This window comes from Aspergillus ruber, assembly GCF_000600275.1.
Source record: "Aspergillus ruber CBS 135680 unplaced genomic scaffold scaffold00007, whole genome shotgun sequence".
Taxonomy (NCBI): Eukaryota; Fungi; Ascomycota; class Eurotiomycetes; order Eurotiales; family Aspergillaceae; genus Aspergillus; species Aspergillus ruber.
Genome location: NW_024467303.1, coordinates 379,596 through 396,154, shown reverse-complemented (window position 1 = coordinate 396,154; position 16,559 = coordinate 379,596). Strand labels below are relative to the sequence as shown.

Sequence of the window (16,559 nt, the reverse complement as noted above, 5' to 3'; positions counted from 1 at the left end):
CAAGCCAAGGACTTTGTACCTTCCTGGGTACATTGGAATCATAGCTGCTTCTATCAGCCACTCTGCACTTTCGTTTTCGAGGCGTGCAATTAAGATTAATTCAAATTAATTTAATGGATTACCAGCATCCATTTATAAGCAAAAAGGTATAACTTAGGGAAAAGAATAATCGTTCAAGATATCAGGTGTTTTAATACCCTGACTACTCGTCAAAATGGTCCTGAACATATCCAAGCAAATCACGACGATCATCGCTAAGTCTTCCATATTCCAGAAGCAATCGATAAACGTAGATCTGCATGTCTTCACGTCTAAGAACCCTCTCAGCCCATGCCTTTCCGTCGAAGGCCATTTTGCGTGCCACAGAATCATGGCCTTTACGTTCTCTCCCGTCACCAAAGAAGTACTCCATGATGCCGTAGATATCCATGAATGTGGGATCTATGGGGACAAAATGTACCCAGGGGAGTATGCGGGAATCATGCCACTCTTTGTAGATGGTGCTTTTGATAGGCAGGGAGGTAGAGCGGAGGAAGCTGCGGTAGCGGCCGCTGAAGGAGTTACCATCGAGATCGAGTAAGTATTTAAAGTTGTATTGTTCCTTCATAGGCATTCCGGGAGTGACAGCGAAGTATGGGTCTGTGTAGGGACAGTGCGGGTCACCATCGCCAGGGAAGCAAAGGAGGTGGACAAAGCCGACATCTGTGTGATTTTCAAGCAACGCGGGGAGGTTTCCTTCCATTCTGGTAGCGAGGTTGTAGTAATTATAGTCAGGAAGAATGAAATTTGCAAAATGACGCGTTTGTTGAGCAGCTTCTACAGAGGTTCGGTTCAACATGGAAAGCAGACGATGGCGTTGGAAGCCTGTCCAATTCTCCTCTTTGTTGCGGCCACCTGTGGCGGAACCGCGCCAAAGAAAAGAGTCCTTTTTCGCATCCCAATCGTTACCGCCGTGTTCATTTTCACCTCCATTGTATAATTTATTGTCGGCCCAGTACATTGCCGGTGGGATTAGGACCTCGTTGTTCATCGTGAGTTTGGACCCTCCAAAGAGCGGGAACGCATCGTGTGTCGTCGAAACGGACACGGGCTCAATGAAGGTCCCGTGGAGAGCCTGAAGCTCGGGACGGAGGCACGGGTCCATCGTCTGTGTCCAGTTCTTCACGTAGCCCTTGTATCCCAAGCGAATATAGTTGTCCATCTCCAGCGGCGGGCTCGCGAAGTCGATTTGGGGGATAAAGCTGTTGCGCGAGGGACTGTCAAGGGCGCAGCCAAGGCGAGCCATTTCCCAGACGCTAGAGTCAACAGGACCAAGAAAGCGCGGCTCAAAGGGTTCCTGATTTACTTCCTTCTCGTGGCTCATATATTCGCTGACGGTCTTGTCTGTCTCAGTCAGTCCGCGACTAGCTTGTTCCTTGTCAATCAACGTATTAACCGCTCCCCACGGGATCACCATTCGAGATTCATCCATGTGATTAATAGGCATGTCAAGGTCCGGAAGGTATTTCTCCAGCGTTTTCACCAAGTCGAGCCACGTGTCTGTCCAAACTCCATCTCCCACGAGCTTAGCTTTATGATTGCGAACCTCGATGCGCGGTTCGTATCCTCTCGCCCGTCGACGCACTTCGCGGGGCTCAAACCCCCAAAACGGGTTCAGATCATGATGAATTTGATCAAAGAAATCCTCCACAACAACCGCATTCCGGGACTTGGCGAACTCAAACCATTCTGCAAATCCTGGGGGAGGATGGCGTCCACGCCGCGAACGATACTGATCCGCGGCAGCCGCCAGCGTGTGCGTTTCTTGTTCGAGGAGAGAACGCCATTGCGCATTTGCATTAGTAATTAGATCGTTGATAGGGTGATTCTCCTTTTCATCTATCTCATAGGGTTCCTCTGATAGCAGGACATCGTTGCTGACGTTGTGGTAGTTAAGACTGCGGTGGGAATATAATCGGATCAAGCTGAATGCAAAGAAAAGGGTAGCAGTCACGGCCAAAACAACCCAACGCAAATTAAACGATGAGAGTGACCGAAGACGCATTATCAATGGATCAATAGGGTGATACAGTATAGCTCATATGGGCACAATATAATGATGTTAGAACGAGCGTAAGTGTTGGAGAAACAATAGCCAAGGAGCAAAATTCAGGAAGCACCACTGCCGCAGACGGCAACGGGGTACTCTGCTAAGTAATCTCCAAGCCTTAGTTATCTGATCGAGCACTCATCAATAAGCTAAGGACTAGCCACGGCTCGATACCCGAGCTATGCCCAACTTTCCTGTTTGGTTTGAAAACTGCCAGCCGCTGCATTAGCGGAACCACCCGGGTTGTTGTAAAACAGTTCAAGTGGAGAACACATGGAGCGCTGTAATTACATTAGTACGTATCTATCAACATATCCGCCCAATAAGATACCCTAAGAACTTTGGTTTGACTTGTTCATGTGGGCCCCCAAAAGGGGAAATGTTCGGTGCTTGAGACCGTGGATGGTAAGTACCGCAGTAGACCCATAGATATTATTATCTATAGGTAGCATATAGCTCACATAGATTACATCAACAAGTCTGTTATTCTTCAGAAGAAGCATGCTACCCTATTAGCACACAGAGGTGAATGTAGGGCCGAGGTAATGACGGTCAAGCGAGATTCTGCGGGTGATTATCACAATCGGCCCGTGAGTTCCTCGACAATCGTAATGTAAATCTCGGTTAGTACGGAGTACTCCGTAGTAACATGGCTTATCTAGGTCTAAGTGATTGACATTGAACTGCGCCGCAAAAACCGTATGGCTACCATACTTGGTAATTGATATGTACTCATGGACCATAAACCCCCACAGGTATCTTTTAGTTGTAATCCTGGCGCTTAAAATCAATATTTCGGTCTGCCGTACTCCGTACTCCAAGCTCTGTACAAAGCCTCTCGTCCACTCCACGCGTAATGCAAGCGAGATAATACGGATCAGAAATGGCTCAGGAGCCGAGTGGTATTACAGCAGCTCAGTAATCACAATGCAATCCCGTGCCATGTGCCATAAGTACACTGTGGAAAGTTGTACATCATTTTGCAAAAGTTACCGTACACTACGAGATCATGAACACTTGATCATAACGGAAGGAGGGACATGAGCACAGCCCTTAAGCTTTCAGGGTTTTTTTTTAAAAAAAAAAAAAAAAAAAAATCTCATCCTTTCGGAGTAGCCAGCGGCAAGTGTGCTGTTTAGTTTAGGGCCTAGTATTGTTTCATCAAGTTAACAAATCCCATTGTTTTTTCTTTTAATTCTTTTTGGTGCCGCAATGGACTGAATACCGAGAACCCTCTGCTTTGTTATTGAATATAATTAGTACTTCGTACTTCAACCTGCTATCCTAGTCCATATCCTCATTTTGCACTGTACACAGGCTTATGCGTACACATTCCGCGTCTATATCGCATTAGAGAGTGCCAATATGCTTCTTGGTATTCTGCTATGTCTGTCCCTGTGGGCAGCTTTGGGGTTCGCTCAGAAATATTGCACTCGCGAGTTCAATTCAGGTAGGTTGGACAATAAATATTTCTCTCAACTGCCCCATGTCGATAACGGTCGACTAACTATCAATGCTCTTTTCTAGCTGTCATCAATAACCAAACCCTTTATATTGACGGTGGTGAAGTGAGGAATATTTACTCAAATCAGAGCATCATAGCCGAAGCAGGTATTCTTCCTTATGCTTTCTTCCCCATGCGGTAGCAATAGTGCAGATACTAACACAATGGAATGCTATTCCTAAGTCCGCGATCTCCTAGCAATTGATCTCTCCAAGCCATTCACTAATTATGATAAGGACTTGTTCACCACCATCAAGAAACCCTTCAATGCATCGAAACCAGCTCAGTATCCACCTGTGATGAATGAGGGCGCCACCTTTTCCGATGGATCCAATCTATACTTCTACGGTGGCTACATTAGTGGCCACCTCGAACCAAACATAGTTCCACCGCTGGCAACCTGGAGGTATGACATTGAAAATGACGAATGGACGTCGGATGGGTTTATGGGCTACCCCGTCAAGCGACTTAGTGAAGGAGCCACAGCCCAATCCAACGTCAATCGAAAGGCATATTATCTGGGCGGTCTATTGGACCCTGGTGGTGATCCTGATGTCTATGGCACTGACGGAGCAGGACCTTATCCTGACTCTGGAATGATTGTGCTTGATCAAGAGACTCTCACATGGTCCAACCTGTCCACTCAAAGCATGAACCACTTCGGAACGATCGCCGATGGATACATGAACCTGATTGAGAACTTCGGCGATGAGGGAATATTGCTTGCTTTCGGTGGTAGCACACGACCTGTGGCACAGCCCATGGATCTTTTGGCCGCCTCTGTGATGAACTTGAATTATCGAGTACGGAACCACCAATCTTCTTCTGCCCCTTGACTATATAGCCTAACAAATTTAGAATTCGATGCAGAATATCTCCGTGTACGATATCGCCAACGATGAGTGGTACACTCAGCAAAGCACGGGAGATATCCCCCGTTGGCGAATGTCCGGATGTAGTGTCGTTGCTCCCGCACAGGACCTATCATCTTTCTCCATGTAAGCTTGCTACTACCCGGAATAAGTGGAGCTCTTCTTTAACGGAAAGTGTCAGATACGTCTTTGGTGGTTCGTCCAACGATACAGAATCGTCTGATGGGAATGTGTACGTCCTTTCCATACCTTCCTTTCAATGGATTCAGCTTGAAGGGAGCAATGCTCTCCGAATCAAGCACAAGTGTCAACTTGCAGGACAACATACCATGCTAGTAGTTGGTGGCACAGTCCCAGTGGATGGCAACGAATATGAACCATTGCAAGCCAATTGCGATAGTGACATTTTCGAGAATGGCATTGGTATATTTGACCTCAACAAGCATCAATGGAATACCAATTACGATGCCGATGACGAAAAGTACACCATTCATTCCAGTATTTCCGATGTTATCGGTGGAGGGTATTTGAAATGGTCTTCCCCTTTTTTTTTTTTCAAAGGTCTCTGGTCGCTAATGCATCCCTATATCTAGAAAAACTGGCGGTGCCACCGCGACAGAACCCAAAAAAGGATGGAATAGCACCAATCTGGCCAACGTGTTTAAAAACAAGCACGCGGTTTCGTCTGGCGATCAAACAACATCCAACGGCACAACCTCATCTACCCCCAGTGCATCCCCATCCCACACGGACTCTGGCTCTATTTCTAAAGGTGGCATTGCGGGCGCTACCGTTGGTGCAGTGGCTGGTGCAGCCACTATTGGAGGGCTTGCGTTCTTCTTGGTCGTCTATAAGCGACGTCGCAATGTGAAAGAAGGTTCTGCTACTAATGAGCCTCTCAAAAAGAAGCCGAGTTGGGCTGAACTTCATGGTCAAGACAGGCCTTTTGAATTGGCGGCGACTGGGACGGATACTGCTGTTGCTGAGATGCCGGATGATCCGACTCGCGAAGGACTGCAGCAACTGCAGCGCCAGGAACTTCCAGGGGATACAAATTGGCTGTCAGAGATGGATGGCTCGCAGGCCAGGAATTAATAAGTGACTTTTATTACCGTATACCATATTAATAAGGTATGGGTGTATCATTGTATATCGTTAATTGGGTACGCGATATATTTATGTACATCCTACAAAGCATCTAATGGGGTCGCTAGGTATAGATATAATACAAGAAGGTTGAAGAAGGCGGCCATGTCATTCCAAAAATGTGCTTTCTTTACCCAAAAGGGTACTCCAAGTAGCCAACCATTGTATTTGTTGTTCACTTTGAGACAGCGCCACAACTGTCAGAGAACACATTTGCAACCTGAAGGTGGCCAACTATTATTATAGATTAGGCTCAGTTTTGTATAATGTTGTGTTTGAATACATTGAAAATGCAAGAAATATCGCGCATTGTTCTGTACACAAGAATCAGTGAAGTATAGAGATCTCCCTCAATGAATAGTTATATAAGACAAGTAATAGGATGTATCCATACAAATCACTAAAAGATCCGACGGAGGCTTGGTTTCACCCACTGCGCTTTCCCGCACTGGTGGTTTGCAATCCAATTCTGCATCTTCTGCAGATCCCATCCAGCTGTTTGTCGCTCCTCAAGGTTTAGCGGTCTCTTGTCCCCCAGCCGCATGGTTCTAATAAAGAAACAGTGTCCTGTTGAACTGTATGTGTATGAGAGACAGTCTACATTGCCATGACAAGTTGCACCGCAGGCCTTGAGTGAAGTGTGGGCTGGTGACTCAGGGGGTTCTTGCCATCCACCCCAATCTGCGTTGTCCCAGTCGGGTCGTTTGTCGAATGTTCCCATTCCGGTATAGTTGAAAAGTTCGGCGTACAAGAGGGGATACTGTATGCATGTTTCTGGTTAGCAATCACGGATATTATAATCAAAAAAGGGAGTCTACTGACCCTCCGATCCCGTTCATTTTCCCATTTCATCAGCCCTTCCATGTCCGCCAACTTCGTCTTATGCATGCTAATTACTGGGCGGCACCAGTGCATCTCGTCGAATGGAACGCTATGAAGCGCATGTGGGTTGAACATGGGGAATGCACCGGATAAGTTGATGCCCTTCTGATATAATGCCCAACCGACTACTGTGTCGCCGCAATCAGTACCCCTGATTAGGTCCGCATATTGTGCACTCAGCGATGGCTGAATGTATTCTCCAAAAGCCCCCGTTTCTCGATAAACGAGTTTTTGAAGCGCAGCGGCCGAGATAATGTATCCAGAGCCTCCGTACGCGAACCATGTAGTCTCGCCCTCATCTGGTTTCCCCGGCGATGGGGAACCGAAATACAATGGAACTGTTGGGTCGAATTGATCCAACAACCGGAAAAGGTTGTCCCAGATATAATAAGTGTCCGATTCTAGAAACACGTACCATTTGGCCGTCGGATTGACATCATATGCTCTTTCCAGCATGGGCAGAAACTTCATGCGATCAAGGTTCCAGCCCTGCTGGTTGTTGACAGACTTTACTCTGCCTTGTTTCAATGCTTCGTAGGCTTCGAGATCGGCTTCATTAGACCAAACTGATTCCGGTAGGTCTGCGAGGACGTCATGAACGCGATGTCCGTGGAGCTCAGATTCCATATCAGAGACGATAAGGAGGTTCGAAATGCAGCGGGTGACCGTAGATATCTGGGTATCTACACGATCGGCCGGTTCAGATGCACCGATTTTCAAAATGACTTGAACTTGGGATAACATGTGGGAAGGGAATGAATCGCAAATTTGGTCATCCTCTTTCAAGTCTTTCTTTCTAGCGGAGAACCGGGTCGTGGTCTCCCATTCCCAGAAGTCCGACTCGTCTTCAGCGGCGGCGGTGTCGTCGGCGTCGGTGGCGACGATATTTTCGTTCAATGTAGATGGGTTGAATGAATTGTCCTTGCATAGTTCCCGAAAGAACGCCGTGCCCACGATCAAAAGCAGAACGGCATATACCAGAGTAGTTGCTTTCCACCTCCGAAGCATGGCGCTGGACATGGCTGAGAAAGGGGATGGTGACTGACGGACGAGAGCGATGGCATGGTGAACGGAGCTTCAGGCTAAGACCCAACTAAGCATCGCGCAATGGCCAATGGTATCAGGAATACTGCCGCCATCTCGAAACCACTGGGCCTCAGCTTTGGCGAATATGATGGATGGGTGAGGTGAGGCCCGCCCCATAGTACTCCTATCTGTGTGGTCCGGCTGGTATGGACCTATCGGAGTGAGGAATTTGGGCCCATAACCCGTCTGAATATAGGCCGCCCTGCGCTAGACTTAATTATTTTAATCAGTAATGGCAAAGACCTTGTATGATCACCATGTAATAAACCAGGTAATACCAGTTATTTCCGTACTTGTATTTGTACTTGCATCATATAAAAAGCAACTGACAAAATCTGATTTTTGAGATTGGTTAGCTACGTAGTACAAGCAATGTCGATCTTGCTCAGCGAAATGAATCCTGGAACATTTAAGTAGTCATACTTATGATCAATCTTTGCTATGATAGCAATCCACAAAATTAAGTCATGTGCAGTGTATGCTGTAACTAATATTATCATTAGTCGGGGTCACCTATACGTGCGCATAGTACTCTGTACATTGGACGGCATATTTTGTCATCATGAACCCAATCATCGCAAATATCAATGAGCCAGTATATCCAGATACTTGCGGACTATTTACTTATCTACTAGTACTGGTTTCTCAGAAGGGAATGCAAGAAGATGAACTGAGTACCTCATAGTGGGCAAGGATAGTTGATTGGACCGGCGGTCTATCGGCTAGGCTAAATTATATGACTACTGGGCAGAAAGCGAGGGCGGTCAGGCACATGACCCTATGGGTACTGAGTGATTCGGATTCGGATTCGGATTTACTCATACCCGTCCCAGCCAATCTTAATCCATGGCTATGCGGGAACTGCCCCTCCGGCTGTAAGCCGCCGGGGTAGTTTTTGATACCTATTTACATCTATGGTGTGTGCTTTTCTTGAGGGTCAGCTCCTCTCAGATTCATGAGAATCCGGGGCTCCCCGGGCCCTCTTAGATTGCTATGTACCCAAAGACCTCAGTGCTCTGCCTAACTTGTTTCCTCCTTGTTTACGGCCCCGAATTGCCCAAGGAGCCTGGTTCTCAGCATGAATTTGGCTGCATGGGTTGCGAGCTTAGGCATGTTCAGGATTGTCCTCAGATTCCCTCCTCCTTCTAGTCCTCTGTGTGGTTTTCCCAGGAACTGCTCTCGAAGATCCTTGAAGATGGGGCATGCCAGGAGTACATGTTGCACTGTCTGGGCGGCCTTCCCACAGCGGCAGTTCATGTCTGGTATGTCTGGTACCCCATGCTGGTAGAGGTAGTGTTGGAGCCCTATCTTTCCTGTGCGCATCTGGATGATGACTGTACTGAGTGCCTGATAGAGACCCTGATGCATCTTCAGAACTTGTTTGGTCAGGGCTGGTGTCAGCTCATACACTGCCTGTCCATGTGGGTTTGTCTGCCAGTCATGTTCCCACAGCGTATATATTGCTTCCCGAATTCTGGATTCTACTGCTGTTCGGAGAAGCCTCTGCTGAACTGGTCGGGGGGCTGTTGCTGCAGTTATGGCTTCTCCCATCCTGCCTCGATGTCCATGGGACTGTCGCCATCCTGTTGCTTCTTTTGCTGCCTGGTCAGCCCTTTTGTTCCCCTCAACACCACTGCGTGAGGGTATCCATCAGAAGCTTATCATGAGCTTGCTTGTGCGTGCTCTATCAATAGCCACTAGCACTGTCTCCAGGATGTATTGTCCTGACTGCCTGTCTGGGTTTTGGATTGCCCGCAGTGCTGCTTGATTGTCGGTGAAGACCATGGCATGTTGTATTTGGCGGCGTAAAGTGATGACAAGAGCTAGGAGGATCCCTTGCAGTTCTGTAGCATATACTGTGGCCTCTGTCTGTTCTCCCATGTATTCTGATCGCGTTTCCTGGTGCTTTGGGCAGACTGCTGCTGCTCCCACTCTGCTGTTGATCCCACTCCCATCTGTGTATATTGCTGTTACTGGCTGGCCGTGGGCCATTATTGTGTTGTGTTCTATGATTGCATTTTCTGTGTTCTTGGCAATGATCACCTCTGGGGGGCTCCAATACAGCACCATGATGTGTAACGGCTCAGCCCAGCGCCTTCATCAGCAAACATCATCAACACGGCAAACAATGCCATGGAAGCAACCAAGGCAAACAAGCTGCTTAGCGAGACCACACACAACCATATAGGACTTCTTCATGTAAATAGATTTGCCTCTTCTCTTTTCTTCTCCAGATTCGATATTCTAGTCGATGGCTACACTGGTTTAGATAGGAATATCATTTCATTAGTATCTACTGGTCCGAGCTCGTGACACATACGTCTTCAAGTGATACATATGGGCATAAGTCGAGAACCATCTTCTTAGTCTTATCCTTTTCGCCACCGGTCATCGTTGTCTTCTCCGTCACCTTCCCGATAGCAAGGGCAATATGGTCGAAGCCGTACTTCTCCTAAATCTCTTTTATTTCCTTTTCGGGGGTCTGGTCGCCGGGCGCGGTGCCGAAGGTCCATTTCACGGTAAAGGCATAGTACTAGTCCTTCTTCATGTCTTTGTGGACCTTGACAAACTGTTTTAATGTATTGGTTTCTTCGACTGGGGGTTGTTGCGCTTGCTGAGCGAGCTTTCTTCATAGAGCTTGACTGGCGCGGTGGTGGAATTATTCACGGTTTCTTGGATGCTTGAGTCCGAGGGGATGGGACTGGCGCCGACGCTGATGGTGAGGGCGGCCAGGAAGAGGAGAAGATAATAGAGAACTTCATGTTGTTTGGTTCTTAGAGGTGGTGCTCGCAAAGGATCAATTGAAAAAGAGGCAGAGAATGATCGAGAGGATAGAGAGGATCGCTGTTGCAGAGGTTGATGATGAATGGAAGGTATCTCAAGGACATTCTTATACAATTCATAACTTTCCGTCTTGATAGTATCTTTTATTCGAAAGTATACAAAACGCTAGGCATTCAGGATGGCATCTGTCGAATTCGCCTTGCACAGCGATCGACAGAAAAAGAGACCAGCTCCATCGGGGACTGGACCCAGGAGTTCAGGCCAAATCTCAGGCTCAAAGTATTGTAGCAGTACCAAGTAAAGCTGACAGTCAGAGGTGATGGGGACTGGGTTTCAGCCTCATGGGGCCGAAGGGAAGATCACTGTCAGCCACGGCGTTGGCACAGCCTTAAGACCGACAACCGTTTTAACAGAACATCAACCACTCTCGAATTCGAATTGTGGCTTCTTAACATGATTATAGCGCGCTATTTCCTTTTCCTTTGAGAGCGTTATTGGCTTTTAAGGTGTTTTGATGCGAAATGGACCCCCAGCATAACTCCACAACTATCGCCGCGTTAGTCAAAAAGGGAACCCTGGCCCCCGATGCTATTCTCAACACACTTAGCCAAAGAATCAAGGACTTTGGTACCATAAGGGGCGAGGAATTGCCACACCTTCGCAAGAATTTCAATTCTCTCTGCACAAACGACAATGGAACAGAAATCATCACCCAGTCCGCCAGAGACCTGCCACCATCCATGGCACAAGCAGGTGCTCTAATTTACAACAGCCTTCTATACCTTTCTCAAGCACCATTCTATGACTCCCTGTCCTTGCCTACACACTTGACATTCGATGGCCTCCTCAGAGCACTTGTCTGGACCGACTCCGAGCGCTCCAGACCTGTCTACGAAGAAAGCATTGATACTCAAACCAGAGCACCAGCTGATACCCGTCGCCTCATCTTCCAAAGTCTCGCGACAACTTTTGACGGCAAGAAATTGCCCTTTGATGCGGAATTCGCGAGGGTGCAGGGCGTTTGATTACACTAGCGTATTGAATGGGGACAGTTGGAAGGTATATGCCAGGACGAATTATGACAAGGATGGTGATGAGATATTCCATGATTTGCTTGATGTGTTATATGTCGTTTCTCAATACCCACAGGTAGGGCGGGGTGGCGTTCCGCGAGATGGGTTCCGGGAGTTTGCTAAGGAATTTCGTTGAGAGCAGCCGGAGCATCTTCACAATTTGAGTATCCCGCAGGATGAATTTCAGGCTTTGGTGAAGATGCTTTTGATTACACAGTTTGGGAAACCGGTTGCTCAGATCGAGCAAGATGCCAATCTGGATCGTGTTGCAGATTGTGTCGTTAGAGCGTTTGCTCAGGTTCCGGGTATGGGTATTACCTGGGAGATGTTTAATCAGGCCATCAATAAGACGGCATGTCTCGCACGCTCTCCTGATTGAAGGGTTTGATAGAAAGAAACTAACTGAAGAAAATAGCCGGAGTTTTTCAGAGGCTATCACCGCCTCCTATTCTCTCTTTACAAGCCGTATGACGAGAACGACACCAAGACCCCTCTAACGCCACCCAAGCTAGGCAGCATAGCCACACTGCCTGTTTTCTCTCAACTGGGAATGATTCTCATTGAAACGCTGAGCATTCCCGGCCTTCAGCTACACAAGCACTATGATCTTGATGAGAATATGTCAACAACAAACGTTGCTGCTCTTGCGGAACAAATTACCACAATCCCAGCTGAAGAAGCTGCCATCATCCTCCTTATCTCTGGTTACCTTACACAGACGAACGAAGGGGTGGTTTTCGGATATCACCTCCCATGGTATGACTCCCCTGATAAAGAAGGAAGGAATCACTGTCTCCTGTTCCAACTAAGCCCCGTCCACGATATGTTTAGAGGTTATAATGCCGAGCGGCCAGGGTTTAAGGTCGAAAAGAACGGGAGCCTTATTTTCGGAGAGAAAGGGAATGGAGTGGCTTTGGTGTTTGAGAGGAAACTTAAGCGGATGACAGTCCTTCACAGTGTCCCTTCTGGGAATGAAATTTATGGTGCGACGTCTTGGAGGGGAGATTGGGAGATGGATGTACAGGTGGAGGAGATTGAGATGTGGCTTGAGGTGTGATGTAGATAAAGGCTTCAGAATATATATTCAGTCGTGCTGCGTATTTGCGGCTACCATCTCGTGGATTGTGTCAGTCATGAAAACATGCACTGCAGGTATTGTTGTGGTCAAGAGCCGAATTCATTCTGGCTGATGCAATTCAACATTGTCACTGTCTTGGAGATTAAAGAATCCCTTTCAACGCTCAGTATGGTAGAGGCCACGCGGGTCCCCGTAATACCCCACATTCAGGAGTATGAACACGTTTGGATACATAGTACCGAGCACCATGTGTTGCCATCTCCAGGTTTCTTGTGTTACATCGACAGCAGGGACAAATAGGGTTAGCTATCTCAGGGTGTGGCTACACTTGAGATCGATCCTAAGTAAGAACATATCGTGCCCTTTATGGTATGGCGCCTACTGTACTAGGGATAGTGCTGCCTCATGCCGCTTTGAGGTCGCTCACATGCCGCCTCAACACACCCGTTGCATCTATAAAAGCCCGACATCTCTCCCTCAGAGGACTACGCACTTTCTCTACCCTTTCCCTTCTTCTGCCTGCCTCGCCCGGTGCACTGCCCTCTTACCAAGATGCTGCGTTACCTGACGAATTTCCCTTTTCTAGTAGGGCGCTGTCCACTCTCCTCGGGGTGGCCGACGGGTCATCTGGAATATTGAGACATTGAGACCTTGTTACTGTCGCTTTATTGGAAATAAAGCTATCCAATTTACCCTTTATGCTGTGCTGCTGCTCACTATTGCAGTTATGGGCCCCTTCACGTGTCCGCCAGCTGATCAGCGACTTTTTGAGTTGCTTCCAGTCATGCTATCCTATTTGGGCTTTCCCTTGAGGATTTCTGGATCCTCAGCTTCCTCGCTATGGTCTCTTATCTCAAAATCCCATAATTTATTCTTCAGCCAGGCTCCCAAGATTGTACATAGGAAAGGGAAATTCCTGGTTTATCTGGCTACCAGGTCTGGCTATGAACTGGATGGCGCCTACCCCCCTCCACAGCTGTCTTTCGACCCCACCAGGAACAATTTATCTACGTGTCCTCGCCATGTTTACCAGTCAATGGCAAAATCACCGCGTAATTTTTTATTTTTAGCGTGTTTGACATGCGAGGCTTGGAAGTGCAACACCCAGATGCGATTGGCGCAGGGCACCGGATCTCGGCCTCCAGGCGTCACTAGTAGGTGAAATTAGACACGTCAGCAGATGAGATTTTTAGGACGAGAGAAATTTGCCTCATTGCTTCTGCTGATGAGAAAGGTAGAATGGTGGGCTTGACAGATTGAGGGCAAGTATAAAGAGGACAATTGAGGTCGCAGAGGTTGCAACGTTCAACTCACTTTTCCCACAACCCGCACTCTCCTCTTCAGCTTCCACTCCCCCCCCTCTTCCCTCTTTTATCATAATATATCCTAAACATCCCCATTTCCTAAAATATGCCTCCTACCTTTCACATGAACAACTTCAAGCCGTGGGCTCGCTCTTACAGAAAGCCATTCTCACAATTCAAATCACCCCATCTGTGCACTCCAAGAACCCAAAAATTTCCTCGCCCCAAACCCTATCATGATCCCCTTCCAAGCACTTTGCCACTTCCCAAGCATAATCTCCCTGCTGCGATATTCAAGACAACACTAATATACAATCGAGCCGCCCGCCTTCCGGGGATATTCAGCAGAGAATGATCTATCATCTCTGAGCATATCTAGCTCGGATGACAGTCTCGAAGAGTTCTTGTCCGCTCTATTATACTTGAAAACAGTCAAACGATCCTCGGCATTAGGACACGTTAGATATTGAGGTGCGGTAACGAAGTGACACGCAAATTGATGATGAGTCATCTCCCTTGCTCATCTGTGACGAAAATTGAGGGAGATCTGTCCGGCCATGTCTGCAGCTACTTCTAGATGGCGGCCCAAATGATCTGGATATCATCAAATTCTTTAGTCAGATTGAGCTAGGTACAAACATTTTATAACGCAACAAGAGCAATATCATTAGCTTTCACCTGACCGTGACAGGCAGTTCTTGTTGCAGAACTTTTTTTCCATCATCCAATTGACATTAATAGACGTCGCACTACCCTCATCCAATCCAGGAGACGATTGAACATATAATGCCCCAGCCTGGTGAATGTCTGTTGGATCAGGGAGGCGCGTTAGCTCCTGCTGGAGACGAAAAGGCATGATATGACCCAGGACACTCATCAACTGCTATATATATATATTGTCTATTGCATTTATATATTAAACATGGAATCAACAATAAGAACAAACCCTGTTGTCCTCTTGACACTCATCATCTCACTCATTCACATTACAGTATTTTCATTCTATATACGTGAAGATGAAGGGACATGAGGTATTTGATGCAAAGCTTCTTGGAGCGGTTCAAGCACTCCAGTTAGCAGACAAAGTGGGAGGTCAAAGACCAGTCACTATCTTGCTGGACTCCCAAGCGGCCATTGCAAGGCTGCGACATACCCAACCAGGACCAGGCCAAGCATTAGTGGTCCAAGCACATGCTATAGCCGAGCGACCACATGCCTGCTGACAATATGCTGATTTACAATCTCTGTCTAGAGGATAGTCAAGGAACAGAAGAGCAAAGTAAAGGCGACTTCAAAATCGACTGTGCATTTGACGTTATGAAGAAGGCAACGAATAAAAAGAACATTGTCCCATTCGACAATCAAAAAAGAAAGCCAAGAATGTTGTCGAGGATGCAGCCGAGGAATCCGAGGATGAATATGCCGGTCTCGGTGGTGTCAGTGATGACAGCGACGGTGAAGAAGGCGCACATGATCAGTCGATGATCAATAACAGAGAGGTTGTGGATGAGAAGTTGTTGGCTAGACTAAATGCATATGTATTCATCCCTCGAGCTGAAGAGCAGAAGGAGAGTGGCTGGTTGCGGACCTACGTGCCTGTTAGGGATCTACGACTGCTGTACATTGATGGCATGTCCGCTGGAAAAACAAGCAACGGGACTTTTGACACGCAGAACCGGATTCTGGTTAACGACACAGTCCACGAGGAACGGATTATGAACGAATCCGAGTGCGCGAAGGAGTTTTGCCGTCTATCGCACGAAGTATGGGACGATCAATTGGGCAGGGTGCTCCGCATGGAGGCTGGTTTTATGATCATTCTCTGCTCGTTCGAACGCGATCTACACCTGCTACGTGAGATTGAGGTCAAGGCAAGCAAGGGCAGGATCCCACGTCATCTTCCGCAGCCAGGTAAGGATCGTAACAAGACAACGCATGAATTCATGCTGGGCCGTGGATGAAGGCCATTGCGGCACGGTATCATGGTATTGGGGGGAATTGGGTGAAGCTTAACTACGATCACTTTGCCAAGGCCTACACCTACGACTTTGATATATTCGGTAGGACAGCGAGGTATTTCGGCCACGTTTGAACCATATTGATTCCTTGAAATTAGAACGTATCCGGCAGGCTTAAAGCTTTGATCATGGGTCATGGCACGGATAAGTCTTCGTTTGATTGGCAATACGTCACGGACATGGTGGTTCAAAAATACGCTCATACGCTTGAGAGTGTTGTTTCTGCGGATTTCACAGCAAATACGAAGCAATTGCACGACGGTCTCAGGTTTTTGGATCCATTCTTCGACCTTGGAGGGCGAAACATAAGAAACATAAGGGCTGAGGCAGAGCGTTGCGCAACCCAGTTTATTCCCTTCACAGCCGCGACCCAAGGCGTAGCAGCTCATGCTGTGCGTTCCATTGCAGACAGTGTCTGCTTCACACTATTGGAGGCTTTTGATGAACCAGACTATCACACAGCCGTGTCCATAATTCAAGATTTAATTAACTACCTTGCCTGGACAACCTTGAAAAAAATGCCAGGGCCGTGCGGGCAACGAATTCTGAGTGATACCTATTTGGCCGATGGGCAGTTTGGAAAACTGGGAAATCTGACATGTCATGATATCAAGAATCCTCAGGGTAATGGGGTGGAGTATTGGGGATGGGATTTCATCCCGGGGCCAACGGAGCTTGATGATTCATAAATGCTACGTTTATTCTGATAACCTGTATGTATAC

The 16,559-nt window shown here is 47.4% G+C and overlaps 8 protein-coding genes across 8 annotated transcripts; 6 read left to right on the top strand and 2 right to left on the bottom strand.

Annotated features, from left to right (window-relative positions):
* Nucleotides 1-202: 202 nt before the first annotated feature.
* Nucleotides 203-2,044, bottom strand: EURHEDRAFT_514055 (uncharacterized protein; the record flags this gene model as incomplete). Its single annotated transcript, XM_040786235.1, has 2 exons — nt 203-1,870; nt 1,922-2,044. 2 exons carry the CDS (start codon nt 2,042-2,044, stop codon nt 203-205), a joined length of 1,791 nt encoding a protein of 596 aa, XP_040640504.1.
* A 1,147-nt stretch (nt 2,045-3,191) lies between these two features.
* EURHEDRAFT_410604 (uncharacterized protein) lies at nt 3,192-5,716 on the top strand. The gene is made up of 6 exons (XM_040781396.1): nt 3,192-3,539; nt 3,617-3,700; nt 3,777-4,396; nt 4,452-4,591; nt 4,647-4,988; nt 5,059-5,716. The coding sequence occupies exons 1-6, from the start codon at nt 3,455-3,457 to the stop codon at nt 5,558-5,560; spliced, it is 1,773 nt and encodes a 590-aa protein (XP_040640503.1). The 5' UTR covers nt 3,192-3,454; the 3' UTR covers nt 5,561-5,716.
* A 295-nt stretch (nt 5,717-6,011) lies between these two features.
* Nucleotides 6,012-7,513, bottom strand: EURHEDRAFT_514053 (uncharacterized protein; the record flags this gene model as incomplete). The annotated part of the gene is made up of 2 exons (XM_040786234.1): nt 6,012-6,371; nt 6,434-7,513. The coding sequence occupies 2 exons, from the start codon at nt 7,511-7,513 to the stop codon at nt 6,012-6,014; spliced, it is 1,440 nt and encodes a 479-aa protein (XP_040640502.1).
* A 1,055-nt stretch (nt 7,514-8,568) lies between these two features.
* Nucleotides 8,569-9,466, top strand: EURHEDRAFT_339707 (uncharacterized protein). The gene is made up of 2 exons (XM_040778400.1): nt 8,569-8,841; nt 8,934-9,466. Exons 1-2 carry the CDS (start codon nt 8,658-8,660, stop codon nt 9,218-9,220), a joined length of 471 nt encoding a protein of 156 aa, XP_040640501.1. The 5' UTR covers nt 8,569-8,657; the 3' UTR covers nt 9,221-9,466.
* Nucleotides 9,467-11,030: 1,564 nt separating this feature from the next.
* EURHEDRAFT_410598 (uncharacterized protein) lies at nt 11,031-11,700 on the top strand. The gene has a single exon (XM_040781395.1). The coding sequence runs from the start codon at nt 11,104-11,106 to the stop codon at nt 11,386-11,388; it is 285 nt and encodes a 94-aa protein (XP_040640500.1). The 5' UTR covers nt 11,031-11,103; the 3' UTR covers nt 11,389-11,700.
* Nucleotides 11,191-12,655, top strand: EURHEDRAFT_410596 (uncharacterized protein). The gene is made up of 2 exons (XM_040781394.1): nt 11,191-11,788; nt 11,852-12,655. The coding sequence occupies exons 1-2, from the start codon at nt 11,636-11,638 to the stop codon at nt 12,491-12,493; spliced, it is 795 nt and encodes a 264-aa protein (XP_040640499.1). The 5' UTR covers nt 11,191-11,635; the 3' UTR covers nt 12,494-12,655.
* A 2,390-nt stretch (nt 12,656-15,045) lies between these two features.
* On the top strand, nt 15,046-15,812 carry EURHEDRAFT_552685 (uncharacterized protein; the record flags this gene model as incomplete). The annotated part of the gene is made up of 2 exons (XM_040787564.1): nt 15,046-15,097; nt 15,160-15,812. 2 exons carry the CDS (start codon nt 15,046-15,048, stop codon nt 15,777-15,779), a joined length of 672 nt encoding a protein of 223 aa, XP_040640498.1. The 3' UTR covers nt 15,780-15,812.
* A 152-nt stretch (nt 15,813-15,964) lies between these two features.
* Nucleotides 15,965-16,525, top strand: EURHEDRAFT_376094 (uncharacterized protein; the record flags this gene model as incomplete). Its single annotated transcript, XM_040778815.1, has 1 exon — nt 15,965-16,525. One exon carries the CDS (start codon nt 15,965-15,967, stop codon nt 16,523-16,525), a length of 561 nt encoding a protein of 186 aa, XP_040640497.1.
* Nucleotides 16,526-16,559: the final 34 nt, after the last annotated feature.

Excerpts from the sequence above, each read along its gene's own strand:
- EURHEDRAFT_410596 (XM_040781394.1), top strand. The coding sequence starts at position 11,636 with ATGCTTTTGATTACACAGTTTGGGAAACCGGTTGCTCAGATCGAGCAA. Across the intron at positions 11,789-11,851 it reads ATCAGGCCATCAATAAGACG|CCGGAGTTTTTCAGAGGCTA; the intron begins GCATGTCTCGCA and ends TGAAGAAAATAG.
- EURHEDRAFT_410598 (XM_040781395.1), top strand. The coding sequence starts at position 11,104 with ATGGCACAAGCAGGTGCTCTAATTTACAACAGCCTTCTATACCTTTCT.
- EURHEDRAFT_410604 (XM_040781396.1), top strand. The coding sequence starts at position 3,455 with ATGCTTCTTGGTATTCTGCTATGTCTGTCCCTGTGGGCAGCTTTGGGG. Across the intron at positions 4,397-4,451 it reads TGATGAACTTGAATTATCGA|AATTCGATGCAGAATATCTC; the intron begins GTACGGAACCAC and ends TAACAAATTTAG. Across the intron at positions 4,592-4,646 it reads GACCTATCATCTTTCTCCAT|ATACGTCTTTGGTGGTTCGT; the intron begins GTAAGCTTGCTA and ends GGAAAGTGTCAG.
- EURHEDRAFT_339707 (XM_040778400.1), top strand. The coding sequence starts at position 8,658 with ATGAATTTGGCTGCATGGGTTGCGAGCTTAGGCATGTTCAGGATTGTC. Across the intron at positions 8,842-8,933 it reads ACAGCGGCAGTTCATGTCTG|AGACCCTGATGCATCTTCAG; the intron begins GTATGTCTGGTA and ends AGTGCCTGATAG.